This window comes from Lithobates pipiens, unplaced genomic scaffold (assembly GCF_037356315.1).
Source record: "Lithobates pipiens isolate NorthernLeopardFrog02 unplaced genomic scaffold, aLitPip1_a1.2 Scaffold_19, whole genome shotgun sequence".
Lineage (NCBI taxonomy): Eukaryota > Metazoa > Chordata > Amphibia > Anura > Ranidae > Lithobates > Lithobates pipiens.
Genome location: NW_027507764.1, coordinates 91,192,542 through 91,216,275, shown reverse-complemented (window position 1 = coordinate 91,216,275; position 23,734 = coordinate 91,192,542). Strand labels below are relative to the sequence as shown.

At 42.0% G+C, this 23,734-nt stretch overlaps 1 protein-coding gene across 2 annotated transcripts in view; it reads right to left on the bottom strand.

The window, feature by feature from the left end:
* ZEB1 (zinc finger E-box binding homeobox 1) overlaps positions 1-23,734 on the bottom strand; it is a 195,148-nt gene that overhangs the window by 27,443 nt on the left and 143,971 nt on the right. Inside the window, exons 3-5 of one of the 2 annotated variants that reach the window (XM_077491065.1) lie at positions 12,215-12,271; positions 7,460-7,624; positions 446-648 (exon numbers count right to left, since the gene is read on the bottom strand). In XM_077491065.1, the coding sequence (XP_077347191.1) occupies positions 446-648; positions 7,460-7,624; positions 12,215-12,271 (425 nt within the window). The remainder of the gene's footprint in view (positions 1-445; positions 649-7,459; positions 7,625-12,214; positions 12,272-23,734) is intronic. The other variant, XM_077491066.1, reaches the window with a different exon arrangement.

The following is a 23,734-nucleotide window of genomic DNA, read 5'->3' as shown; positions in this document are numbered from 1 at the left end:
AAGCTGAAATCAGTAAACTGAGAAACAGATAAATCCCCAACCTGACACCCTTGAAACGAATGTGTACTACATAATATATGTCTCGTCCCCACCCGCACCACTGCATCCTGGTGACTGACAGCACAGTGGAGGTTGCATTGCAATATAAAAAGTTGAGTCTTTCCAGGTTTGGATCTACCTATCCAGTAAGTCATGCTGAGGAGAAATTAAAACATTTAAGTCACATTGCACAGACTGTGTTGCAGTAATGCATCCATTTTACATAAAGAGAAAAAAAGAAATGCAGGAATTCTACCATAAAATGATATTCCGTAACTTCAGAAGGAAAATGCAGCCAAACTCGGTTTGGAACAGGTTGAGCTTCATCGGAGCTGCAGGTGTAGAAATAAACAGGAAGGGAAGGATGTGAGGCAGTGCTGTCCACCTAAAGCCTTCTTCCACTTACTTGATCTTTTCCTGACTTGTGGGATGTCATGTGACGGTCCAGCTGGGTTCTGTAGGCAAACGTGTAGCTGCACATAGAGCAACTAAAGTTGTCTTCATTCTTTTCATGCCGGTATTTGATGTGTTCCTTCAAGGAAGTGTAACGTTTGTATCCCCTGTCACAATACGGACATGTCAGGAGCTGGGAGAATGCGTCTGGAGTTCCTGCAAATAGAGATCAGGCTATGACATAGCTGCATCTGGAAGTCAATTACAAACAATACAAACAATTTAGTACAATAGTCTTCATTTTACCCCCTGCAGTAATAAGTTATTAAAGGTTGATCAATAGCAAACCACATTTTACTCTACAGTGCCATGAAGGGTGAAATTACCCTTTTTTCAAAGGATGGAGTTAGCTCCATATTGAACTACTGCAAAACTGCTACATTGGGAATGTGGTAGTAAAGCCAGGCATACATGGGTAAAAATTTGGCCAGTTCCTGCTGAACCAGCCAAATTTCAATCCTTGTATGGGCTAGCTGGTTGTACACAAGTTGATCTATCGGTTAACTTGTGTACAACCAGCCTGTCGGGCTTTTCCCAAACGATCAGTGCCACCAGCTATAGCCAGCAACACTGATTGTTGTGTTCTGGGAGCTTTTACCGCTGGCAAAACACAATAGTGTTGCGGGAAGGATTCCCTGATCAGCACTGAGTGTGTTGATGGGGAAATTGGCACATTTTTTTTCATGCAACCCGTTGGTATGTATGGCCTGCCTAAACCTAGTACACTCTATCAGTTGTTTTTTTCTGTTCAAGCCAGAAGGCTGAATGAAAAAAAAAATGAAAGAGCTCGGGAGGAGATTCTGTACTAACAATCAAATGTTAGTACCGTGACCCCCCTGCTGAGATATTGTGTTCTAAGCCCTTGTACACACGGTCGGAGATTCCGAACACCAAATCCGTCTGATTTTGTCCGAAACTGTTGTATACACACGGTCGGACAAAGTTGTCGGAAAATCCGACGTGATTACGTTATTTCGTTACGACGGGACTACGTTCAGGCTAGTAGCCAATAGCTTTGGTGTAGGAATTTGATCTGAGCATGCGTGGCACTTTTTCCGTCGGAGTAGGCTACACATGATCGGAGTATGTCCGATCGGAGCATTTTGTCCGAAAATTTTACCAACAAGTTGGAAAACTTGATCCGTTGCATACTCCGACGGAAACAGTCCGATGACCACACACAGTCAGAATATCCGACAAAACGGTCCGATCGGACACATTCCGTCGGAATCTCAGTGTGTACAAGGGCTTACAGGGGACTCCCCCCCGGCAGAACACACCTGAGAGCAGTGATCAGATGCTGATAGGCAGACATTCTTTGGTCATACCCCTTTGACAGAAGCTTGACATTCTGCCGGCTTCTGTTGGATCGGATGGCCTGGCCAATCAAGTGACTGAACAGTCTGAACCTGGAAGGAAAACTGGGAGACCAGTCCCATGACCAGTGGGGGTGCTGACAGCGCAACACTGGAGGGGATTGTTTGACAGCTAAGTCTACAATAATATGACAATATGCTCCCCATACTAGCAGATTATGGCTAACAACTCCATATGCAGCTCAGTATACATTTAGGGCACTGCTCTGTGTTGTGATGATGTGACTTCGGTGCACATGGGTGGGTGTGACGTCATCGTGGCCTGGCCGAGTGACCAAACAGTCTGAACCTGGAAGGAAGACCGGGAGAAGATGGAAGTTCCCATGACCAGTGGGGGTGCTGACAGCACAACACTGGAGGGGATCAATTGACAGGTAAGTCTACAATAATATTCTAATATGCTCTGCATACTAGAACATTATGGCTAACAACTCCATATACAGCTCAGTGTATATTTACAACACTACTCATTGTTGTGATGATATGACGTCAATGCACATGGGCGGGTGTGACATCATTGTGGCCTGGCCAATCAAACAGACTAAACCTGAAAGGAAGACCAGGAGTAGATGAAAGCACCGATGACCAGTGGATGTGCAGACTGCGCAGTGCTTTGGGGTTATTGTTTGATAGGTAAGTCTGCACTATTGTACCAATATGCTCCGCATACTAGCATATTATGTCTAACAACTCCTGGGGGCCCATTAAAAAAAAAAGAGTTTAATTCCGCCTTGAAGTGAAACCATAGCTGATTTTGTATAAGATCACATTTTGAGCTGTCATAATGAAGTATGTCTGAAAGTCATGATGTGCTTATTGCAGTGTCACTTCTTAGAGCCGGTTCACACAGGGGCGACTCAGATCTGACTTCAAGTCGCCCCAAGTCACCTCAGGTCGCACAACATGTAGAAATCAATGTAAGTGAATGAGAGCTGTCTTAATGCACACTACTGAAGTCGCTCCAACTTCAGAAAAGGTTCCTGTACTACTTCAATCCGACTTGTAGGCGACTGGTACCCATTGATTTCAATGGAGGTCGCCTCCAAGTTGGATCTCCGTCTATACGGAGGCGACTCTCAGAGAATTATCAGCTCTCAAAAGGAGTTCCCCCCTGAGAGCTCATTCTCTGATTGGCCACGGCAAGTCGCCTGGCCTGGGGCGACTTAAATTAGTGTTGTAAAGTCGTGTCCAAGTCGCGTCCAAGAGTCGTGTTGCCCCTGTGTGAACCGAGCCTTATTTCCCCATATTTGCATTATGGTATTTTATATTTAGATTTGCTGAATTTTCTTTAAGAGGGTACGGATGTGTAATCAGCATCCTAGATGAATAACTGAAGAAGTAATACTAATGGCAGGATAAACCAATTGAAAGAATTCCCCTGTCAAGACTAAGGCCGGGGTTCACACATGTGCGAATTGGATGTGGTTTTCCTCGCATCCAATTCACATTACATGTGAGTGTGACCAGCTCTCAATGGAGCCAGTTCACTCAGATTTGGGCGGCTGTGATCCGCATTCCAAAAGGGTCCTGTGCATGTTAGGGTCTGTTTCAGATGCGAATTTAGGCAAAAATGTGGACCCGATTTGCACCTGAACCAGTCAACAGGAATGCGCTGGACCCCATACTACAAACAGCAGCCGCACATACAGAATGTAAACCTGGCCTTAAGTGGCAGAGCATATCCATTGGGCAACAGCTCTAAGCAATGAGCACAGAATGTGTACAATGAAGCCCAATCACTGAAATATGAGTGTTGATTGGTTGCTATGGGTTACTGCACTTTGCTCTATATATTCAGCCGCAATCTTTTTCCATTTACAAGATGATCTATCCACCTGCGCAGCAAAGATATATAATAAATGTGCTGCCTTCCTGAATTTTTAAGCACAGGTCATATTTTGAAAGTCTGCAGAAAAAAAAAAACCTTTAATTTTCTCTGTCTGCAGACATAAGAGATGGTGTACAGTTTCCCAGAGTCTAACGTCTGTAGAAGTCACACATTTATATTGCCAATCTGACCTCCGGAATAGAGAGTGAGATTTGATAACAGAGGTGAGGTGTTATATCTCTTCTTCAAAGTAATCTCTCCCCCATCATACACCGTCTGTAATTCACAGGATTTTTTTTTTTCACAATGTAATCTTTGCTACAAGACACAATTTACAGCAGGCACTACCTATGTGGAATTATTTTTATCTGTAACAATACTTTATTTTCATGTCAGCTGAATGTTTAGTACCTGTTGCCTTCACCTGGAGAGCTCTGATTAAAAGAAAACAGGGTCAATATAAATGTGCACATTCTGAGAGTTAGGGGTTTATTTACTAAAGCTAGAGAGGGCAAAATTAGTCTCAATTCTGCAGAGAAACCAATCAGATTTCAGGTTTTATTGCTAAAGCTTAATTAACCACTTGCCGACCAGCCGCTGCAGTTTTACTGCCGGAGAATGGCACGGCTGGACGAAACGACGTTATGTTACTTCGCTTCACCCTATGGCCACTAGGGGCGTGCGTGCCCCCTGCGCCGACAGGAGTGCCCGGCGGGCTCCCGCGATCGCTCTTGATACACAAGAACCGGGACCTGTGTGTGTAAACACACAGATCCCAGTTCTTTGAGGGGTGAAGAGACCAATCGGCTGTTCATACAAAGTATGAACAGCGATCTGTCATCTCCCCTAGATGGTCTCACCCCCCCTTCAGTTAGAACAAAGAGAGGGAACACAGTTGACCCCTTGATTGCCCCCTAGTGTTAACCCCTTCCCTGCCAGTGACATTTTTAAATTTTTATAGCACTGATCGCTGTATGAATGCCAATGGTCCCAAAAATGTGTCAAAATTGTCTAATGTGTCCGCCATAATGTCGCAGTCACGATAAAAATCGCACATTGCCGCCATTACTAGTAAAAAAAAAATAATAATAATAAAAAACTATAAATCTATCCCCTATTTTGTAGATGCTATGACTTTTGCGCAAACCAATCAATATACGCTTATTTTGATTTTTATTACCAAAAATATGCAGAAGAATACATATTAGCCTAAACTGAGGAAAAAATTTGCTTTTTAAAAAATAAAAAAAATAAATGGGGATAGTTATTATAGCAAAAAGTACAAAATATTGGGGTTTATTTACGAAAGGCAAATCCACTTTGCACTGCAAGTGCACTTGGAAGTGCAATAAAAGTGCACTTGGAAGTGCAGTCACTCTACATCTAAGGGGTAGATCTGAAATGAGTGGAAGCTCTGCTGACGTTATCATCCAATCATGTGCAAGCTAAAATGCTGTTTTTTATTTTCCTTGCAGTGCAAAGTGGATTTGCCTTTAGTAAATAACCCCCATTGTGTTTTTTTTCAAAACTGTCGCTCTATTTGTGGGGATAAAAGGATGTCAATTTTGTTTAGGTGCAGCGTTGCACGACCGCGCACTTGTCAGTTAAAGCGATGCAGTGCCGAATCGTAAAAAATGGCCTGGTCATTCAGCAGCTAAATCTTACGGGACTGAAGCGCTTAAAAAAACTGAGGTTAGAAGCTGATTGGTTTCTCTGCAGAATTGTGACTAGTTTTGTCCTCTCTGGCTTTAGTAAATAAACCCCTTAGTCTTCTGTAGCAGTGTGAAGCAAAGAAGTCCCAGCACCGTCCTCTATGTTCATAAATATTGCAAGATAAACCAAAACCGCTGTCTACTGTGCCTAGATTTTATACATAGTAAGGTTGAATAAAGACACCAGTCCATCTAGTTTAGCCTGAGTGAGTGTGGGTGCGTGTCTACAATTGTCCCTATCCCAGTAAATTGTGTCTCATTAAGATACTCCTCTATTATATATTATTTTCCTTCTTATGACCTTAAAAGTAATCCTTAAAATAAGGGGTCCATTATGTCACACTTTTCCCTCTGGCTCCAGTATTTGGTTCATTGTTCCAAAACATGCATATGTATTGATCAGCCATAACTTTATGACCACCCACCTAGTATTGAGTAGGCTCCTCTTTTGCTGCTAAATAGCCCTGACCCATCAAGGCATGGACACCCCTAGACCTCTGAAGTAATACTGTGGTATCTGTCACCAAGACATCAGTAGCAGATCCTGTGGGTTATAATTTGGGGTCTCCATGGATCAGACTTATTTTTCCAACACATCCCACAGATATGTAGTTGCATCACCAACTCTTCCCCCGCATCCCCTAGGGCTAGGTTTACACTGATGTGCTGTGATTTCAACGACGCTTGTAGTGTGATTTGAAGGATCACAGGCAGTGCGACTTCATCTGCCTTCCTGTGTGATTCCAATGCGTTCGCAATGCACAGACACACTCAAGTCAGAAAGTACACAGCTATTTTTCAGCGTGAGTCCCATACAAAGCATTAATCTTTCAGGGTACAGTACTGCTTAGGCACAAGATATTCCGTATATCATAGCAAATCGCAAATTTTTACATTCTACTTTGAAGTCTACACATATTCAAAACTTTATTTTTACATTTTTGACAGAGCAAGGAGGGTTTAAAGGCCCTTTTAGGTTATTTTTATCCCACGGGGGACATTAACCTTTACTTCCTGTTCTAGAGACAAAAGAGGAAGTGAGAGGAATTCTCTCTCTTACACAGTTGTCACTGGAACACGTTTCCTCCACTGGAAGATTTCCTGTCACCTCTTTAAAATGTTGGATTTCCAATCATCTTTTGTCCCAGTGACAAAGGTCAACAGGAGAACTAGTCTTTTGGCTGATTTACTAAAGGCAAATAGACTGTGCACTTTGAAAAGTGCGGTTGCACACTGCAACAGCTGTTGCTCCAGAGCTAAGTAAATGAGCCGAGGCTCTGCTGACTTCCATCATCCAATCACATGCACATTAAAATGCTGTTTTTATTTTTATTTTCATTGCATGTTATTGGGTATAATTTTGGCAAATTAATCTTTGCCTCATGTATCAGGCTATGGAGAAACTGCACTTGCAAAGTGCACAGTCTATTTGCCTTTAGTAAATCAACCCATAAATCTCCCTGGGAACAAAGACTACAACAAAAACTTTAGGCTGGGTTCACACTACTGCGAATTGGATGTGGATTTCCCTGTATCCAATTTGCATGTTAGGAGTTTGTGATAGGCTTTCTATGGAGCCGGTTCACACATCTCCAGGGTGGCTCCGATGCAAATTGCACAGTTCTGTGAGTCTTCTGGTCTGTTTCCGGTCCGAATTCAGCAAAAATTGGGCCTGAAATCAGGTGAATGAGGACGCACCGGACCCCTGCAGATGTGTGAACGCAGCCTTAGAGAAATTCAAATACTTCTCTACTCTATTCAACATTAAAAAAGCCAGGCAACTAGCATTTTTAGAACAATGTAACCAATGACAGCCCAGTTATTTTTCTAGGTATAGATTTTCTTTCAGAAAGACCCATTTGTGCTTTGTACAAAATGAGACTCAGCCAGACACATCTGGGAAGATTCTTCAAATTGCACAACTGTCAACTGATCACCTAAATGTGTAATGGATAATTTCAGATGTTTCTGATAAGAGGCCCGGGCTGTTTTCCAACTGTAATTTTCCATGCATAAGAAAGGTTAGCGCGCCATCTATTTCATATAGTTACCATTTTCATCATGACCACTGGCCTCCGGTGTGCCTTGCCTCTGGTCATCCTCAGGAGCTTCTGGATAGATGACTGCTGTGTCGCTCTGTTGAAGGAACTCTTCCACATTTGGATCATGGTTTTGCTCATTTTCAACATCTGAATCACATTCTTCATCATGAACTTCTAAAACAATGCAAATGAATTAGGATTTATGGCTTTTTGTTATGAGAATTTTTAGATGCATTGAGGAAGAAGAATAGCCATACAAATGGATGTACAAGTAAAATATTTTATTTTACTATAAGTTGGTAATATTATCTCCCATGCTACTTTAAACTGTGAGGCTACATTTGGTTGCATGCTGGAACTGTTTAGACGTCATGCTTCCTTTGCTCTCTAACCCAGGTTAAAACTTGTATACAATATATATGATGTATATATATAATTGTTTAGCTTTACTAAAACAAAGAATTCTACTTGTACATGTGACTGCATTGCAAGATTTTATTCTCTGTTATCCAGAAATACCAGCCAATAAATCACAGATGCAAGCTAGAAAATTGCTGTTACATACAGGAATCCCGACTAATTGAAAACACTCCAGCCAGAGGTTACTGTAATATTTTAAATGATGATGTCATTTAAGTCACACTCTCTTCTCATTTACTTGTCATAAAGATGAAAATGCCAGGAATTAAGTGACCATTATCAAAATTTTGCAGGAAGAGACCAATACCTTCTCAGAAGACATGGTTCTTACTTACAAAAAGGTGCAGGGCACCCAAAATTATGGATATAGTTAACAGTGGATAAGACCACCTCTGTTCCCATCTTCCAATTGCAAGGCCCTTAAATGCAATCTCCCTGATCTGATGGATCAGAAGGCAGTCTGATAAATTCTCCAGCAAAGTCAAAGTGACGTTCATTTGACCTCTTTGTCTCTGTCTAGACTTTACCTGATGGATTGAAAGAACTTGGCTATAAAAATTAGTTTTATTTTCACAGGTTAGTCAAGCTTTCTTACTGCAGTATGCCTCTAAGTAAAGTCATGCAAGTCTGAGAAAACTTAGGGGATAAGTTACTACAAACTCCGTGATTGGTGGAGATGCTGGTCACGTAACTTTATCAGGTCATATGAACATGTTCTCCTAACAGCTTTTTCTTTTTTTAACTCCGTTCATTTGAAGAGTGCACCGCTTGCTTCATAGTCCTAAACAAGTGGAACACCAAAACACAAAAAGTTTACTGCTGTGCTTTTCAAATGAACGGGTTTTCTCAGAGCAAGGGCTTTAGCAAGACCATGCCGCTACATTATAAATGTTTTATTTTAGTTATTTTTTATGGCATCTAACAATTTTTAGTTTCACAATAAAGCCTAAAGCCGCGTACACACGTAGCGGTATGTCCGACGTACTTTCCGAACGGGCTACTTGCCCACACACGGCACTTTTTGAGCGGACTAATACGGCGTACTAAGTCCGCCGTACTATCCGCGGTAATTTTGAAATGAACGGACTCGCCCACACACGCAGGGGAAAGTCCGCTCATTTCGAGCGCGTCTCCAGGTAGGCGGGGCCCGCGAAGGAGACGTCGCTGGCCCCGCCGCCTGGTATGGAGCGAGCGCCCCCCCTCCTGAGCCGTACCAGGCCGCGTGCCCTCAACATGGGGGGTGCCTTGGGGAAGGGGGGGCCGCGCAGCCCCCCCACCCCAAAGCACCTTGTCCCCATGTTGATGAGGACAAGGGCCTCTTCCCGACAACCCTGGCCGTTGGTTGTCGGGGTCTGCGGGCGGGGGGCTTATCGGAATCCGGAAGCCCCCTTTAATAAGGGGGCCCCTGGATACCAGCCCCCCACCCTATGTGAATGAGTATGGGGTACAATGTACCCCTACCCATTCACCTGTAAAATAAAAGTACAAAAAAAACACAACACACGAGATAAAATACTTTATTGCCGCGCGGCCCCCCCTTCCCCAAGGCACCCCCCATGTTGAGGGTACGCGGCCTGGTACGGCTCAGGAGGGGGGGGCGCTCGCTCGCCCCCCCCTTTCCTGGCCGGCCAGGTAGCGTGCTCGGACAAGGGTCTTTTGTGGACTTGGGGGGAACCCCCACGCCGATTTTTTTCGGCGTTGGGGTTCCCCTTTAAGTCCATACCAGGCGGCGGGGCCAGTGACGTCTCCTTCGCGGGCCCGGCCTACCTGGAGACCCGTTCAAAATGAGCGGACTTTTCTCCGGGCGGGAAAAGTCCGCTCATTTCAAAAGTACGGCGGACTGGCATACACACGGCCGGATTGTCCACCGAAATGCGAGTCCGGCGGGAAGATTGGAGTGCAACACGGCATTCTAAGTCCGCCGTACTTTCGGGTCAAAAAAGTATGCCGGAGGCTACACACGGGGGGATTGTTTGGCGGACTTGAGTTTGCTGGACTTTTCCACCAGATTATTTGATCGTGTGTACGTGGCATAAGAATGCAAGACCCTAAAGTGTACCACTAGATGACCTAATTACCTTATATAGGCCTCATCACCTTCTACGATGCAGGTCCAGACAAAGCTCACTTCAGAGTATGCACTAGGGAGTCTGAATCAGCTACTGGCATCTAATAAGTCTTGGGTTTTTCCAATGGTTCTCCCCAACCACTCCCATAATGTCAGGTTTTCCCTGCTGTAAGTTAGACAGTTTAACTTCTCTGGCTTCTTTAACCTCCCTGGCGGTATGATTAGTTCTGATTTTAGGTGCTGAAAGCGGTACAATTATTTTGCATGGAAATTTGGCGTTTTATATTGTAGGCCTGCAATTCTTAGGAATAACTCTTAAATCTGTTCAAACCAGAGTCTAGCAGACATCCCGGGTATGATAAAGTTTATAATATAATAAATAATGATAATAAATAATAATAAAAATTATTCAATGATGTAATCAAATCCCAAAACACTGAAATTTGCTCATTTGCAGAATTGTCGCTGTCATTAGATTTAGTGTTTGATGACGAATTTCTCCACAAATCGCTATCGCTCAATTCTGCAATTGATTATAATTTATTATCGCTGTTTTCTAGTTGGTCTAAAATTACTTTTGACATAAAGGGACAGTTTTTGGCTGCTAAGGGCAATCTCCAAATTCCAGGCAGAAAAAACTGTATTTATAATATAAAAGTGCATGCAGGGCACTGCACAGACCACTAGGGACAAAGGGGGTGTGTAATTCTTTTATGTTTTGTGTGTTTTTTCTTTTTTTTTAATTTGCCACGATCTCCGCTCCAGTGCGTCGTAACGTCGCAGGGAACGGAGCTCGGCGGCACTCAGGCACTGTGTGAATCGAGCGGAGGACGGCTCACACACACAGCTTGGAGGACATCGCTGGATCCAGGGGACAAGGTAAGTAACCTCTCCCTGTATCCAGCGATGCGATCCCGAGTCTGGCTCGGGGTTACCGCTGGTGGTACTGAAATCCCAGCCCCAGCCAGACTCGGGATCACCGCTAGGGAGGTTAAAGTGTATCTAAAGTCAAAACTTTTTTTTTTGGATAGAGAAGAGGGGTTCAGATTTGTTACTACTGGGCAGACTTGCCTTCACTATTTGTCCCAGGGACCACGGTCACTGGGACAAAAACTAAGGGATAATTTGAAATGTTGAGTTTTTACCTGTACAGCAATTAGGGGGAAATATTCAATGGAGAAACATTCTGAAACAACTATCTAAGAAATTTCCTATTACTTCCAAAATATAGAAGTGAAGGGAAATCCCCTGAATGGGACACAGATGTCATAAAAATCCTGATCAGAATTTTAAACATTCTGCAAAATAATCCCAAAAAAATTTGGCTTTAGAAATATTTTAACACAGTGGTCTCCAAACTGTGGCCCATTGCTTACTTTTATCATGCCCTTGGGGCGCTATTTCTCCCACTGATACAAGGCACTATTCCTTCCAGTGACACCAATGACAGGACACTATTCCTGCGCTTGACACCAACAATGGGGCATTATTCTTCCCACCGATGCCAATGATGAGGGCTTGCTTACTCCCATTGACACCAGGGCATTTTCTATTTACGCTGGCCACAGTCTGGCCCCATCAAAGTCTGACGGACAGTAAACTGACCCTTAGATATTTAGGAGACCCATGCTTTAACATAAAATAGATAAAAAGAGAAAACTGACAATTCAGAAGGGCTGAGTTGGGATCTGAGGTATAGACATCTTGTGGCCAGACTTGTCTATATTCCCCTCTCACACGTTCCTGGAAACAAGGCTCATCTGTAGTGGGTGCTGCAGCGACTACCAGCTGGTTACTGGAAAATCAGATAAACACACATATTCACCTACACACCATGGATCCACAAAGGTTGTCCAAAGATTTTTATTGCAGAGTGATCACATCACAAGAGAGAGTGTAACTTTTCAAAACCTCGCAGGACCCCTTCGTCAGGTATGCAATGTCCTATGCTTGACGAAAGGGTCCTGCAAAGCTCCGAAACATTGCATATTCTGTTGTGATGTGATCATTATGCAATAAAAATCTTTGGACGACATTTGAGGAGTCTTGGTGTGTTGGCAAATATGTGTGTTTATCATGTGGCCAGAGACTCACAAATATCAGAAACAATCGACTATCCTACACCCAGAAAAGAAATCCCACTTGTGGATGAACATTCTAGAGGGTTGCACACTGAAAACAGCAACATTAAAAGTAGTACCTGTAATAGCTCTTTTACTATTTGTTTAAAAGGCTCTTGTGCAACAGGAGCCATTAAAAAAAAAAAAAAGTAGTACCTGTACATCCAATGTCATCAGCATCAGGCCCCAGGATTTCATTTGCGTCTGTTCCATCTGCAAAACACACACACACAAATCTTAGTCATTTGCATCACTTGTTTCCTATTAACGCTTGCAAATACTGTATATGGTTAACAGCCATGTTTCTCATTATATGTGCTCTTATTTCTGCGGTCTCACTCAAAGACTCCAAGTCAGCCTGGCTAAAGACAACAAACTCTCCATGGTCTCTAATGATATTAAGCGCCCATAACGTTCCAGAGACCACATGACCTTATCTTAGGTAGCTTGGGTACGTATTTTTTAAATTCATGGTAACAAGAGTTATTTTTCATTTTTAAATAACGCAATAAAAATGTGATTTGGTAATGATGATGAGCATATTGATTCATGTAAAGGGTCAGATTTATTGATAGGTCCCATCATTTGTGAGGCATTTATTAAAGCAACATTACGTGATGACCACAGTACATGAAACAATGGATCTACAGATAGAGTGCTATGAGCCCACAAACCCAGCCCCTCTAAACATATTTAGTAGCAGCTAAAAATAAAACACTTTTAAAATTAGTTTAAGTACAATCACATTTTCCATGTGATATTTGATGTAAAAATGTGGTATCAAGCCACCACCATGGGAAAATGCCTTTTCTGACACTGCTAAGCCAATAGGTTACCTAAAAAGAGAACGCTCGTGGCTGAGCTGAGAATAGTCTATTGGTTGACTTCTGCTATTCTGGCTGTGTAGAAGAGTAATTACACCGGATAGCTATGGAAACTTTTACAGACTTAGGCTAGGTTCACCCCGGAGCGTTTCTGTTCACTGTTTCAGGTGCAAATTTTTTCCTGAATTCGCACCTGAACTGGACCCAAAAATACACAGGACCCTTTTCATAACCGCACTGTGGCCACCTCGGACATGTGTGAACCGGCTCCACTGAGAGCCAGTCAAATTCACATGTTATGAGAATTGGATAAGGGTAAAAATGCATGCAATTTGCATATATATGTGAACCCAGCATTAAAGGTACACTCTGTCAAACTTGAAAAGGTTACCCTTAAAGCAAGCTTTGTGGGCTCTGGTATATTTGAACAATGTCCTTCAGGCATATAAAATAATCTTCAGCCTGCCCGAGGAGTGCTCATATTTATGGTGTGGAATGTGGGGAAGTGGTGCATACTGCACGTTAGTGCTAATTTTAGGGGAAACAACAGCAATTTAAAAAGATTTTGGAACTTGGCTAATTGTTACTACAGTAGCAAATTGGAAAGGCAATAGGCTAGCTTAACAATGAAGGTTACAAATTGGGAACTGGGTGGTTCCAATTCTATTTGATTGACATCCTCCAAGTGTATCTAAACTCAAAAACAAAAATGTAATATATTGCAGCTCACCAGTCCTTAGATGCAATGGCTATTCGTTTGTTTTTTTTGTTAGGCTTTTTTCCCTTTTATTTTCACATGGCAATCCTGCAAATAACATTTTCTGTTCCTGTGTGTCTATGGGGGCAGCCATGGTTTTAATATAGGCTGGACTTCAAACATGTCAGTCTATGTTCATTTCCATTACATGGTGGATTAATGGGACTATTAGTTAAAGCGGAGTTACACCCATTTAAAAGTCAGCAGCTACAAAAAGTTTTAGCTGCTGACTTTTAATAAACGGACTCTCACCTGCCCCATAGTCCAGCTATGTGGGCACACAAAGCCTCGCTCTTCTCCCCCTCCTCTCCACGGCACTGGTATTGTAAATGTGGACGCCCAGCTGTGACTTCACAGTCGGGCACGCAATACGCATGCGCGAGGGAAGCGTTATGAATGGCCGGACAATCTGCTGGGACCTGGGACGTGTCCCAGAAGATTGCTGGGAGGGAGGGGGGAGAGGTGAACTTCCTTCGGGCACCGTGGCACCAGGGGAAGAAGTGGGAGCTGGGTGCCTGTCAAAACTGGGTACCCGCTCCCCCCTCAAAAAAATGACATGCCAAATGTGGCAGGAGGTCACCAGTACCTAAATCGGAAGTTCAATTTTTGGGTGGAACTCTGCTTTAACACAATAACGATAAATTCTTTATGCTTTCTTTTAAACTCACTGGTGTTGAAGACACTGCAATTCTGGTAAGATCAATATTTATTTTCTGCACTTGCTGAAAATGTTCAAAAGGAATGGAGCCACCACACATAAGGATTGGTAAGCTACTATTTAATTTATTTACTTTTTCTTATTTAGATACGCTTTAAAGCGGAACTAAACTCTCTCAATCAACATTAAAGTGGTGGTAACGGCTCAGGGTTTTTCACCTTCATGTATTCTATGCACAAAGGTAAAAAAAGTTCTGTGTGCAGCAGCCCCCCCGCCAATACTTACCTGAGTCCCATCTTGATCCAGTGATGTGCAAGAGAGCAGCGGATCACCCGGGTCTCTTCCTCCTCTTTGCCTGAGACAGCAGCGGGAGCCATTGGCTCCCACTACTGTCAATCACACCCAATGAGTTGAGTCAAAGAGGGGCCAAGCTGCACTCTGTGTGTTAATGGACACACATAGCAGCATTTTGGGAGTGAGTGCGCTTGGGTGCCCCCATAGCAAGGTGCTTGCTATGGAGGCACTCAGCTGGAGGAAGGGGCCAGCAGCACCGGCAGGGGACTCGGGAAGAGGAGGATCGGGGCTGTTCTGTGCAAAACCACTGCACAGAGCAGGTAAGTATGACACATTTGTTTTTTTTTTTGTTTTTTTTTATTTAATAATTCTGCCTTTGAGATCACTTATTATATACTTATTTTAATCCTTATGCTGTTTTTTTATTTTGTTTTTTACACGTCTTCCTGGTTTCTGACCTAGGCAAAAATTATGCCATACATCCCTGGGTTCTTCATGGGCATTTTTTCTTTCAATCTGGAGGAGGGGGATTTTTCATCTAAGCATACCTGCCTCCCTGCATGCCTGAGCTAAGGGCAGATGGATTACAGGACATAAATGCTGAATGCATCATCTGCCTTTACTCAAATTGTTCACAGCTAGAAATACTAGGGGTGTTTTTCAAAGTGATTTCTCAACAAACTAAAGCATGGAGATATGCATGGATGAGTGAGTTTGCTTCCAATGTCAAAAATGAATTAAACAGAGTTTTCGTTTGTAGTGCTCAAATAAGTTTAGTTCTGCTTTAAAGACAAATGTAATGGTTTATTAGGTGAATTATATATATCATTGGTATGGGATGAGCACTTTTGAGTGGTGGGTTTATATTTATACCTAGACTTCAGCATTGAATACAATTACTTTGTGGCTCCTAAATGGATTTCCAGGAAAGAGTTAAAATCCTGCCACTTACAGATAAATACTTTCATAATTTACAGTCCAATAACAAAGCAGGTAAAATAGTTTCAGAGAAAGTGTTTGATACTCGGTGAAATCATTACTACCCGGAAAAGAATGAATGCTTGATCAGGCCCTACTTAGAAAAAGGCAGCATGGCTGATTCCTGGTAAGGGCTGAGACTTCAAACAGTTATCTCCATGGACAGGGTTGGCATAGCTGGGAAGAGCAATATTCTTAAAGCAGCACACCTTCATTAGTGGAACCTGATGTGGATTGAACAATCAATCACCAATTGTTATAACATATCAGTCAATGTTTAAGACAAGCAGGTCCCTTTTCTCAAAAGCAGAATGTGCTGTGAAGTATTTTATGTTTCATGGTGCCATCTATCTTAAAACTTCAGCACCATACCAACAAGAAAGCATGTTAGACCACATGGTGAGCACCTGGAACAATTTACTCCATGTCTGGGAACAGAGTTTCTCAAGAGTCTTTGAGCAAAGGAATTTCCCTTCCTTCTTGATAAAATATGGAAATCCCCTTAAATGAAGGGAAAGACACAAAATAACATTCCCAGGAGTTCTGAGCTGAATCTTGGTGTTTTGTCTGATATATTATTACAAATATTGGTGAGACATCACCAAAACGTTCATGCTTTCCCGGATACCCTTAAATGTACTGTAGAGGCTTAGTGCGAGAAAAGATACTTTTAAAGTGAAAACATTTAACGTTCCCCCACCCTTAAAATCAAGGTTAACAAACCTAGCCCTGCACAGCCTCTCTCCCTCCCATACGGTCATCTCTGCAAACACATCCACTTCCAGTGGGATAGCCCAGAACACATGGCAATCCTCATATGAGGAATGACCATAAACATTACGCCTGAACCCACTATGGCCATTCCAGTCCAACCAATGGGAAATTTGTGTATATATAGAGGGAAGTTACAGTATAGCATCATCTAGGCCAGTGGTCTCCAAACTGCGGCCCTTTGCAAGCCTTTATCCAGGCCTTGGGCACTGTTCCTCTAACCAACCCAAGAAACAAACAACAGAGCACTATTCCTCCCACTGATACCATTGATAGGGCACTATTCCTCCCACTGATACCATTGATAGGCCACTATTCCTCCCACTGATACCATTGATAGGGCACTATTCCTCCCACTGATACCATTGATAGGGCACTGTTCCTCCCACTGATACCATCGATTGGGCACAATTCCTCCCACTAATACCATTGATGGGGCACTATTCTTCCCACTGATACCATTGATAGGGCACTATTCCTCCCACTGATATCATTGATAGGGTACCATTCCTCCCACTGATACCATTGATGGGGAAATATTCCTCCCACTCATGCCATTGAAGGGACACTATTCCTCCCACTGATACCATTGATAGGGTACCATTCCTCCCACTGATGGGGCACTATTCCTCCCACTAATACCATTGAAGGGGCACTATTCCTCCCACTCATACCATTGACAGGACACTATACCTCCCACTGATACCATTGATAGGGTACCATTCCTCCCACTGATACCATTGATAGGGCACTATTCTTTCCACTGACACCAATGATTGGGGCACTATTCCTCCCACTGGTACCAATGATGAGGCACTATTCCTCCCACTGGCACAGTGATATGGCATTGTTTTCTCCTATGAGTGCTTGATCATTTTCTACTCCCACTGGCCACAGCCCAGCCCCCTCAAAGTCTGAAGGACAGTAAACAGGCTCTTTATTTAGAAAGTTTGGAGACCCCCGCTTTAGGCCATGTCATTAAACAATTTGGTGCTGAGGGGCCATAAGGGTGGTTACTTGCTTTTAGAATAAAAAATGCAACTTTATTTTAAGTGCAGTCCAATTTGCACAATTTAAACATGGATGTCATTTTAAAAGTGATCATAATATCTAAGATGGAGATTGTAGCCATTTACAGTATTCTGTCAATTTCCCCTTTAAGCAAATAATGCAGGCCAGACATTGCATCTTGATAGAATATTTTCATGAGAACTTTTTCCTATGAGAAAATCTTGTGGTCTTATCTGTGTAGGCGAGGAGGGCAAACAGACACCTTGCACACCTGCTTTGAGCAGAGGAAGAGACTATCTAATGGCTGATCACTGCAGTGTGGTTACTGATATATATTTATTTAAGTGTGGTTTAATATCTACAGTATCTTTACAAATAAGCACATGATATTCTACCTGTACTAGTCACACGCTTGGTAATTCAAATCATCTCACTTAGCCTCCATATTAAATATTAGCAAGAGAATACCCGTTTGTTTGTTTTTCTTGCATCCTGTAAAATGTTCTCTCCTCCAGTGTATGTCATGTAACCAACCAGTCCTGTATGTCATGTGATCAGTCCTCTATGCCATGTGTGCTCTGCCATGGGAGCTGGAATGTGGAGACCATGTGATGCTAGTGCCATGGCCCCAGTACTGTGACCCATAGCAGAGTTGAGGCGAGTTTACCCAATTCAAACAGAAGGATATGCTTCTGACATCTCCCTGTGATGATACCCACCGGTGCTAACACTGTGATTTTAATAATCTAAACTTGTGGGATATGAGTGATTTAGGTACACTTCTAATTATATACATTTTTATACTATATTATACCAATGGTTGATAATGGTTTATGTTTTTACACAGAAGATATTTGTCTTTTATTCTGCACTCATATGAATGAATGAAATACTTGTATAGCGCACAATGCGAACTGAATGGCCTCTAGGCGCTCATATATAAAAATACTAACATATTCAAGGAAGAAACGTGGCTTATGGACACCAATATTCATAGGAGAGATTGACAGCTCTAATGCCAAATATTTATTGACAGTCAAATTGGAATCCTATTCAACAGTGAGTTAGGTTGGGTGAACAGTCCAATATAAGGGGTTAGACCATTCAAAAATAGTATTTCAGTTAGATGTAGATTCCAGTGAGGTCAGTTGCTCTCTAGTTTTTTATATGGTGGTGGCCTATTTTTTCCCAACCCATTAAAATACCGCACTGCAACTGTGTGCCAAGCAATTGGCATGTTGTTAGGATCCACATAACTTCAATGGGGGAGTTTGGTAAGATGCCGAAGTTAAAATTGTCCAATGCAAAGCATTATGGTCGCTACAACATGAGCAGACCTGAACAGCCGCCATGTCACATTGTAGGTGGGCAGTCGGGGTCTGTAAAATGATGGATCAACTGCCTATTTTTAGCATCGCACCCCCAATTTCTTCCTTTGTGAACTTAGCGTTAGAATTTGGGGAATTTTAAACCACACTGGGTTATCCCAATGCCTCCTGTAGCGGTCTTCCTAATATAAAATACATTTCAAGTGTAACTAAAAGCAAAACTTTTTTAGCTTTGGATGGAGTGGAGAGGGATTAGAGCACCTTTCAGTTTTTATTGCTGTCCGTGCCCCCGTTAAAGTGGTTGTAAACTGCTGGGTGCTTTTATTTTTATTTTCAGACCTGCAAGGTAAAGGCATAATGTGCTAGTATGCATCGTGAAACTTACCTGAAAACAAATCATTCCAGCGATGTGATGTCATCACTGGAGGCCGTTTCCATCTTCAACCTTTTCCCTTCCAGGTCCGTGATGATGTCACCCCCACGCATGCACAGATGAGCCATCATTTATAGCACAGGATTCTGAAGGAACAGCCCGGGATGCCGTCATCGGCAGCATATATAGTAAATATCTCCTAAACGATGCATGTTTAGGAGATATTTACAGTACCTATAAGTAATCCTTATTATAGGCTTACCTATAGGTGCAAGTACAAGGTCGAGGTTTACAACTACCATAAGGAGATTTACCCTCTAAATTTGTTCTGTTTACCATTATCATTGAAAGTGAGAAAATCCCAAATTATGGGTTGCCCCCAAAAAAGTAATAGAGGGCAAATCTTCCAATGGGTAGGCACACTAGTTCTGGTGATCTGGGGGTCAACAAGAGACTCCCTTAATTTGTAGGTAATTCTTCTCACTTCCTGTTTGGCTATGGAAAGGGAAGTGAAGAGAAATCTCTGAAATGGGACACAGATGGTGAAACAAAAATCTGGCAGGGTTATAACCCTATCTAACTCTATCGAAAATGGAAAAAAAAAAAAAATGTTTTTCCTATAGTTCTACTTTAAGTTCAAACAGCGAGAGTGAGGCCTATTGCAGTATAGAAGTTACAAGAGATGTGACTTTAGCTTGGATTCAGTAGGGGATGCTTAAAACTCCTCACAAGATTTCTCCTTTTTGATCTTTATGACTGATTTCCTTTGCTTTTTTCAGGACACGGCAGGAAATCACTCTATAGAAAGGGAAATCCTCTTGTCTCCATTGGAAGAGTTCCCTTCTATTCCTGTTCCAGTGACTCAGAATTTAAGATTTTCTGTAACTTTCAATCCCAATGACAATGGTCAACAGGACAAACCGCTAGGACGATGGGGACACAGACAGTAATAATCTGACCGAGGTTCCAAGTCTTCCCTACCTAAAATTGCTTTAGATCAACTTTTACTCTATATCTTCTACTAATATTAAATTCAACTAAACCCTTTAAACGGGAATGTTTTTCCAAGCATACCTGAAAACTAAATAGGACATGTTCCTATTCAGATGCTTTGCATTATGCTGGGAAAACAATCATGCACAGGCGTACACTTTGGTAGAGATACTAGCAAGGTTCCATAGTCCTTAGTAGCAGGGTCACTCCAGCTTCCATTAGGAAGCTTGTGGGTATGGCCAGACCTCAGAAGTCCCTGTATTTGTGAACTTGTATGCATTCTAGTTCCCTTTGCTACTAATACAATATACCGTCCTGTGACAGCACAGCAGGGGAAACCAAGACCTGTATTGCAGTTACAGATATGGGGAACTGTATTTTACTTTATTTTTTTCACAGACTGAGTTGTAGTTTTCTTATAATTTGGCCAAGGTTACATTAAGGGTCAAGTTTAAATCTAACCACAGCACTACCTGTGTGGAGTTTGCATGTTCTCCCAGTGCTAGCGTGGGTTTTAGTCAGGGAAATTTTAAGCTTCTGCCTATAAGCATATCATTTATTTGCACTTAAAAGCACAAATACAGCTCTCTCAATAATGCCGTGAAAGCGCACTTTGTATCTCTCCAAGTAACACAGACTGATGTGGGTATCACCTTGAGCTTAGCAGTCCTAATCCTCAAGAGAATAGCCAGCTCAGCTTATTTATACTATAAACATGAATAACAAAGGAAGGTGGTGTCTTCAGAATCAGCCAATCAGACACTTGTATTCTTTCAAAAGGACCAATCACACACACATGTATATATTGAAATAGAAATATAGTAGTGACGTGTGCAGACGGTTGCGTGCAGAGCCATGTGGCAAAGACATGGCTCTGAACACAATTGTGTGCACATTCCCACTGCTACCAATGACGGGAGCCATACTCTATCATGGCTCAGTGGGCCATAATTTTGTATGGTTATTCTATGGTTCCAATGTACGCAGATCTGCTTACTTAGGAGTTTAGATACGGTCGCCATGGAGTGGCCGGTCCCTTGGTAAGGCATAAACAAACATCCTTAACCTCCCTGGCGGTACGATTATTTCGGATTTTAGGTGCTAAAAGCGGTACCATTATTTTGCATGAAAATTTGGCGTTTTATATTGTAGTCCTGCAATTCTTAGGAATAACTCTCTTAAATCTGTCCAAACCAGAGTCTAGCAGACATCCGGGTATGATAAAGTTTGAAAAATTAAATCATAAATTATAATATAATAAATAATTATAAATAATTGTACCAAAAAATAATATAACAATAATAAAAATTATTCAATAATGTAATCAAATCAAAAACACTGAAATTTGCTCAGTTGCAAAATTGTCACTGTCATTACTTTTCAGTATTTGATGACGGATCTCCCCACAAATCGCTATCCCTCAATTCTGCGAGTGATTCCAATTTATTATCGCTGTTTTCTAGCTGGTCTAAAATCATTTTTGATGTACAGTGACAGTTTTGGTTGCTATGGGCAATCTCCAGTTTCCAGGCATAAAGAACAGTTTTTATTATATAAAACTGCATGCAGGACACTGGGCAGACCACTAGGGACAACAGGGATGTGAAATATTTACATACAGCAATGTAATCTGTAAGATTACATTATACTGTATGTTTACTGTTTGTTTCACTTTTTGAATTTGGCGCCGATCTCCGTGCCCGTGCGTCGCAACGCTCGCAGGGCACGGAGATTGGCGATGTGATGCATCGAGCGAGACACGGCTCGCTCGTACAGCGGGGAGACAACGCTGGATCCGAGGGAGAAGGTGAGTAAACCTCCTCCTGGATCCAGCGATGCGGTCCCGAGTCTGGCTCGGGGATACCGCTCTTGGTATAAAAAATCCACCCCCGAGTCAGACTCGGGAATACCGTCAGGGGGGTTAAAAGAGCAAACAGATCTGCTGTGAAGGTTTCCGCAGTCAATGGTCTTCCACCAACCTCTGTATGTGCGAATACCCTCACATGAGCATTTTACAGCAAAACTGACACTGGGGGACATCTGACAACATACATTAATAAAAAATTCCACAACAGCTTCCTCCAGGCACTACGGTTTCCTCCCACACTCCAGAGACATGCTGGTAGGTTATTGGCTCCTGTCTAAACTGGCCTTAGTATATGTGTATATATGTATGTGAGTAAGGCTCCGTTTCCACTAGCAAGACTTGTCATGCGACTTTGGACATAAAGTCGCATGACAAGTCACAACTCATTGATTTCAATGGCACCCGTTCCCACCTTTGTGACTTAAAGTTGTAGCAACTTTGAAAAGATTTCTGCACTACCTTAATGTGTTTGTGATGCAACTTTGATCCAGAGACTATGAGTTAGATCAAAGTCGCACTCTAAATTGAGTGACTTTCGGGTTGCAATAGTGAAAACATAGCCTTAGGGACCTTAGATTGTAAGCTCATTGAGAGCAGGGACTGATGTGAATGTATAATATATATGTAAAGCACTGCGTAAATAGACAGTGCTATATAAGTACCTGTAATAAATAAATAAATATATGGCTTATTCCTGAACATGCCCAAACAGCTACAGTGTCTGCAGGAGTGTGTGGGGAGCCTTGATGCTCATTATCAAATAATTTCTTTGCCATATATGTGAAAAAAACTACGGTCTTCCGAATAACCAAACCTGCCTTTCTGCACTGTGTATGTATCTGATACACTCCTGATTAAAAACAGTTTCATGATAACATTATTTGTGCATTAGATCATCACTCGATGAACGCACACAAAACCTTTGTAAGAGACTTTTCTATCGTCATTTTAGGTTTGTTGGAGAATGTACAGGAACAGTAACCTTTCTTGGAAATTTTCAAAAGAATACTGTTTGCAATCTTTGGGCTTTGAGTGTTTTTTTTTGTATTTTTGAGGATACTGGCCCAATAGGGGTTATTTACGAAAGGCAAATCCACTTTGCACTACAAGTGCAAACTACAAGCGCAAAGTGCACTGGAAATGGCACTGAAAGTGTACTTGGAAGTGCAGTCACTGTAGATCCGAGGGGGACACACAAGAAAAAAAAAATGCATTTTAGCTTGCACATGATTGGATGATAAAATCAGCAGAGCTTCTCCTCATTTCAGATCTACAGCGTCTTCACTTCCAAGTGCACTTTCCGTGCAATTTCAAGTGCACTTTGCACTTGTAGTGCAAAGTGGATTTGCCTTTTGTAAATAACCCCCAATGTCTTTATTGACTATATTTTCAGGCAATACATAGGATGTTTAAAACACACATTGGTTTTAAATAAATATATATTTCTAAGCACATTTATCTTGCCATCTTGCAAATGATTTTAAATGTGACATTCAACCAAGTAAAATACAAAATAAAAATGAAAAACAAATGTAATAGGTTTGAAAGTGCAAAAAGATACCAATGGCTAAATCTACAAAATCAGGAAAGAAAAAATAAAGCATCTGTACTGGCTATAGATACCAAATCGGATTCAGTCTGTTCTTTTCCCAGTACAGATCTCTGAATAAAATCAGGATTTTGGTTGGGTATTTTTGACCACAGCATCCCCTTCCCTTCACTGTTACAGAGTAACATTGTACTTTCAGACATTAATTGTTTAACCTCCCTGGCGGTGATCCCGAGTCTGGCTCGGGTTGGGATTTTACTATCATAAGCGGTA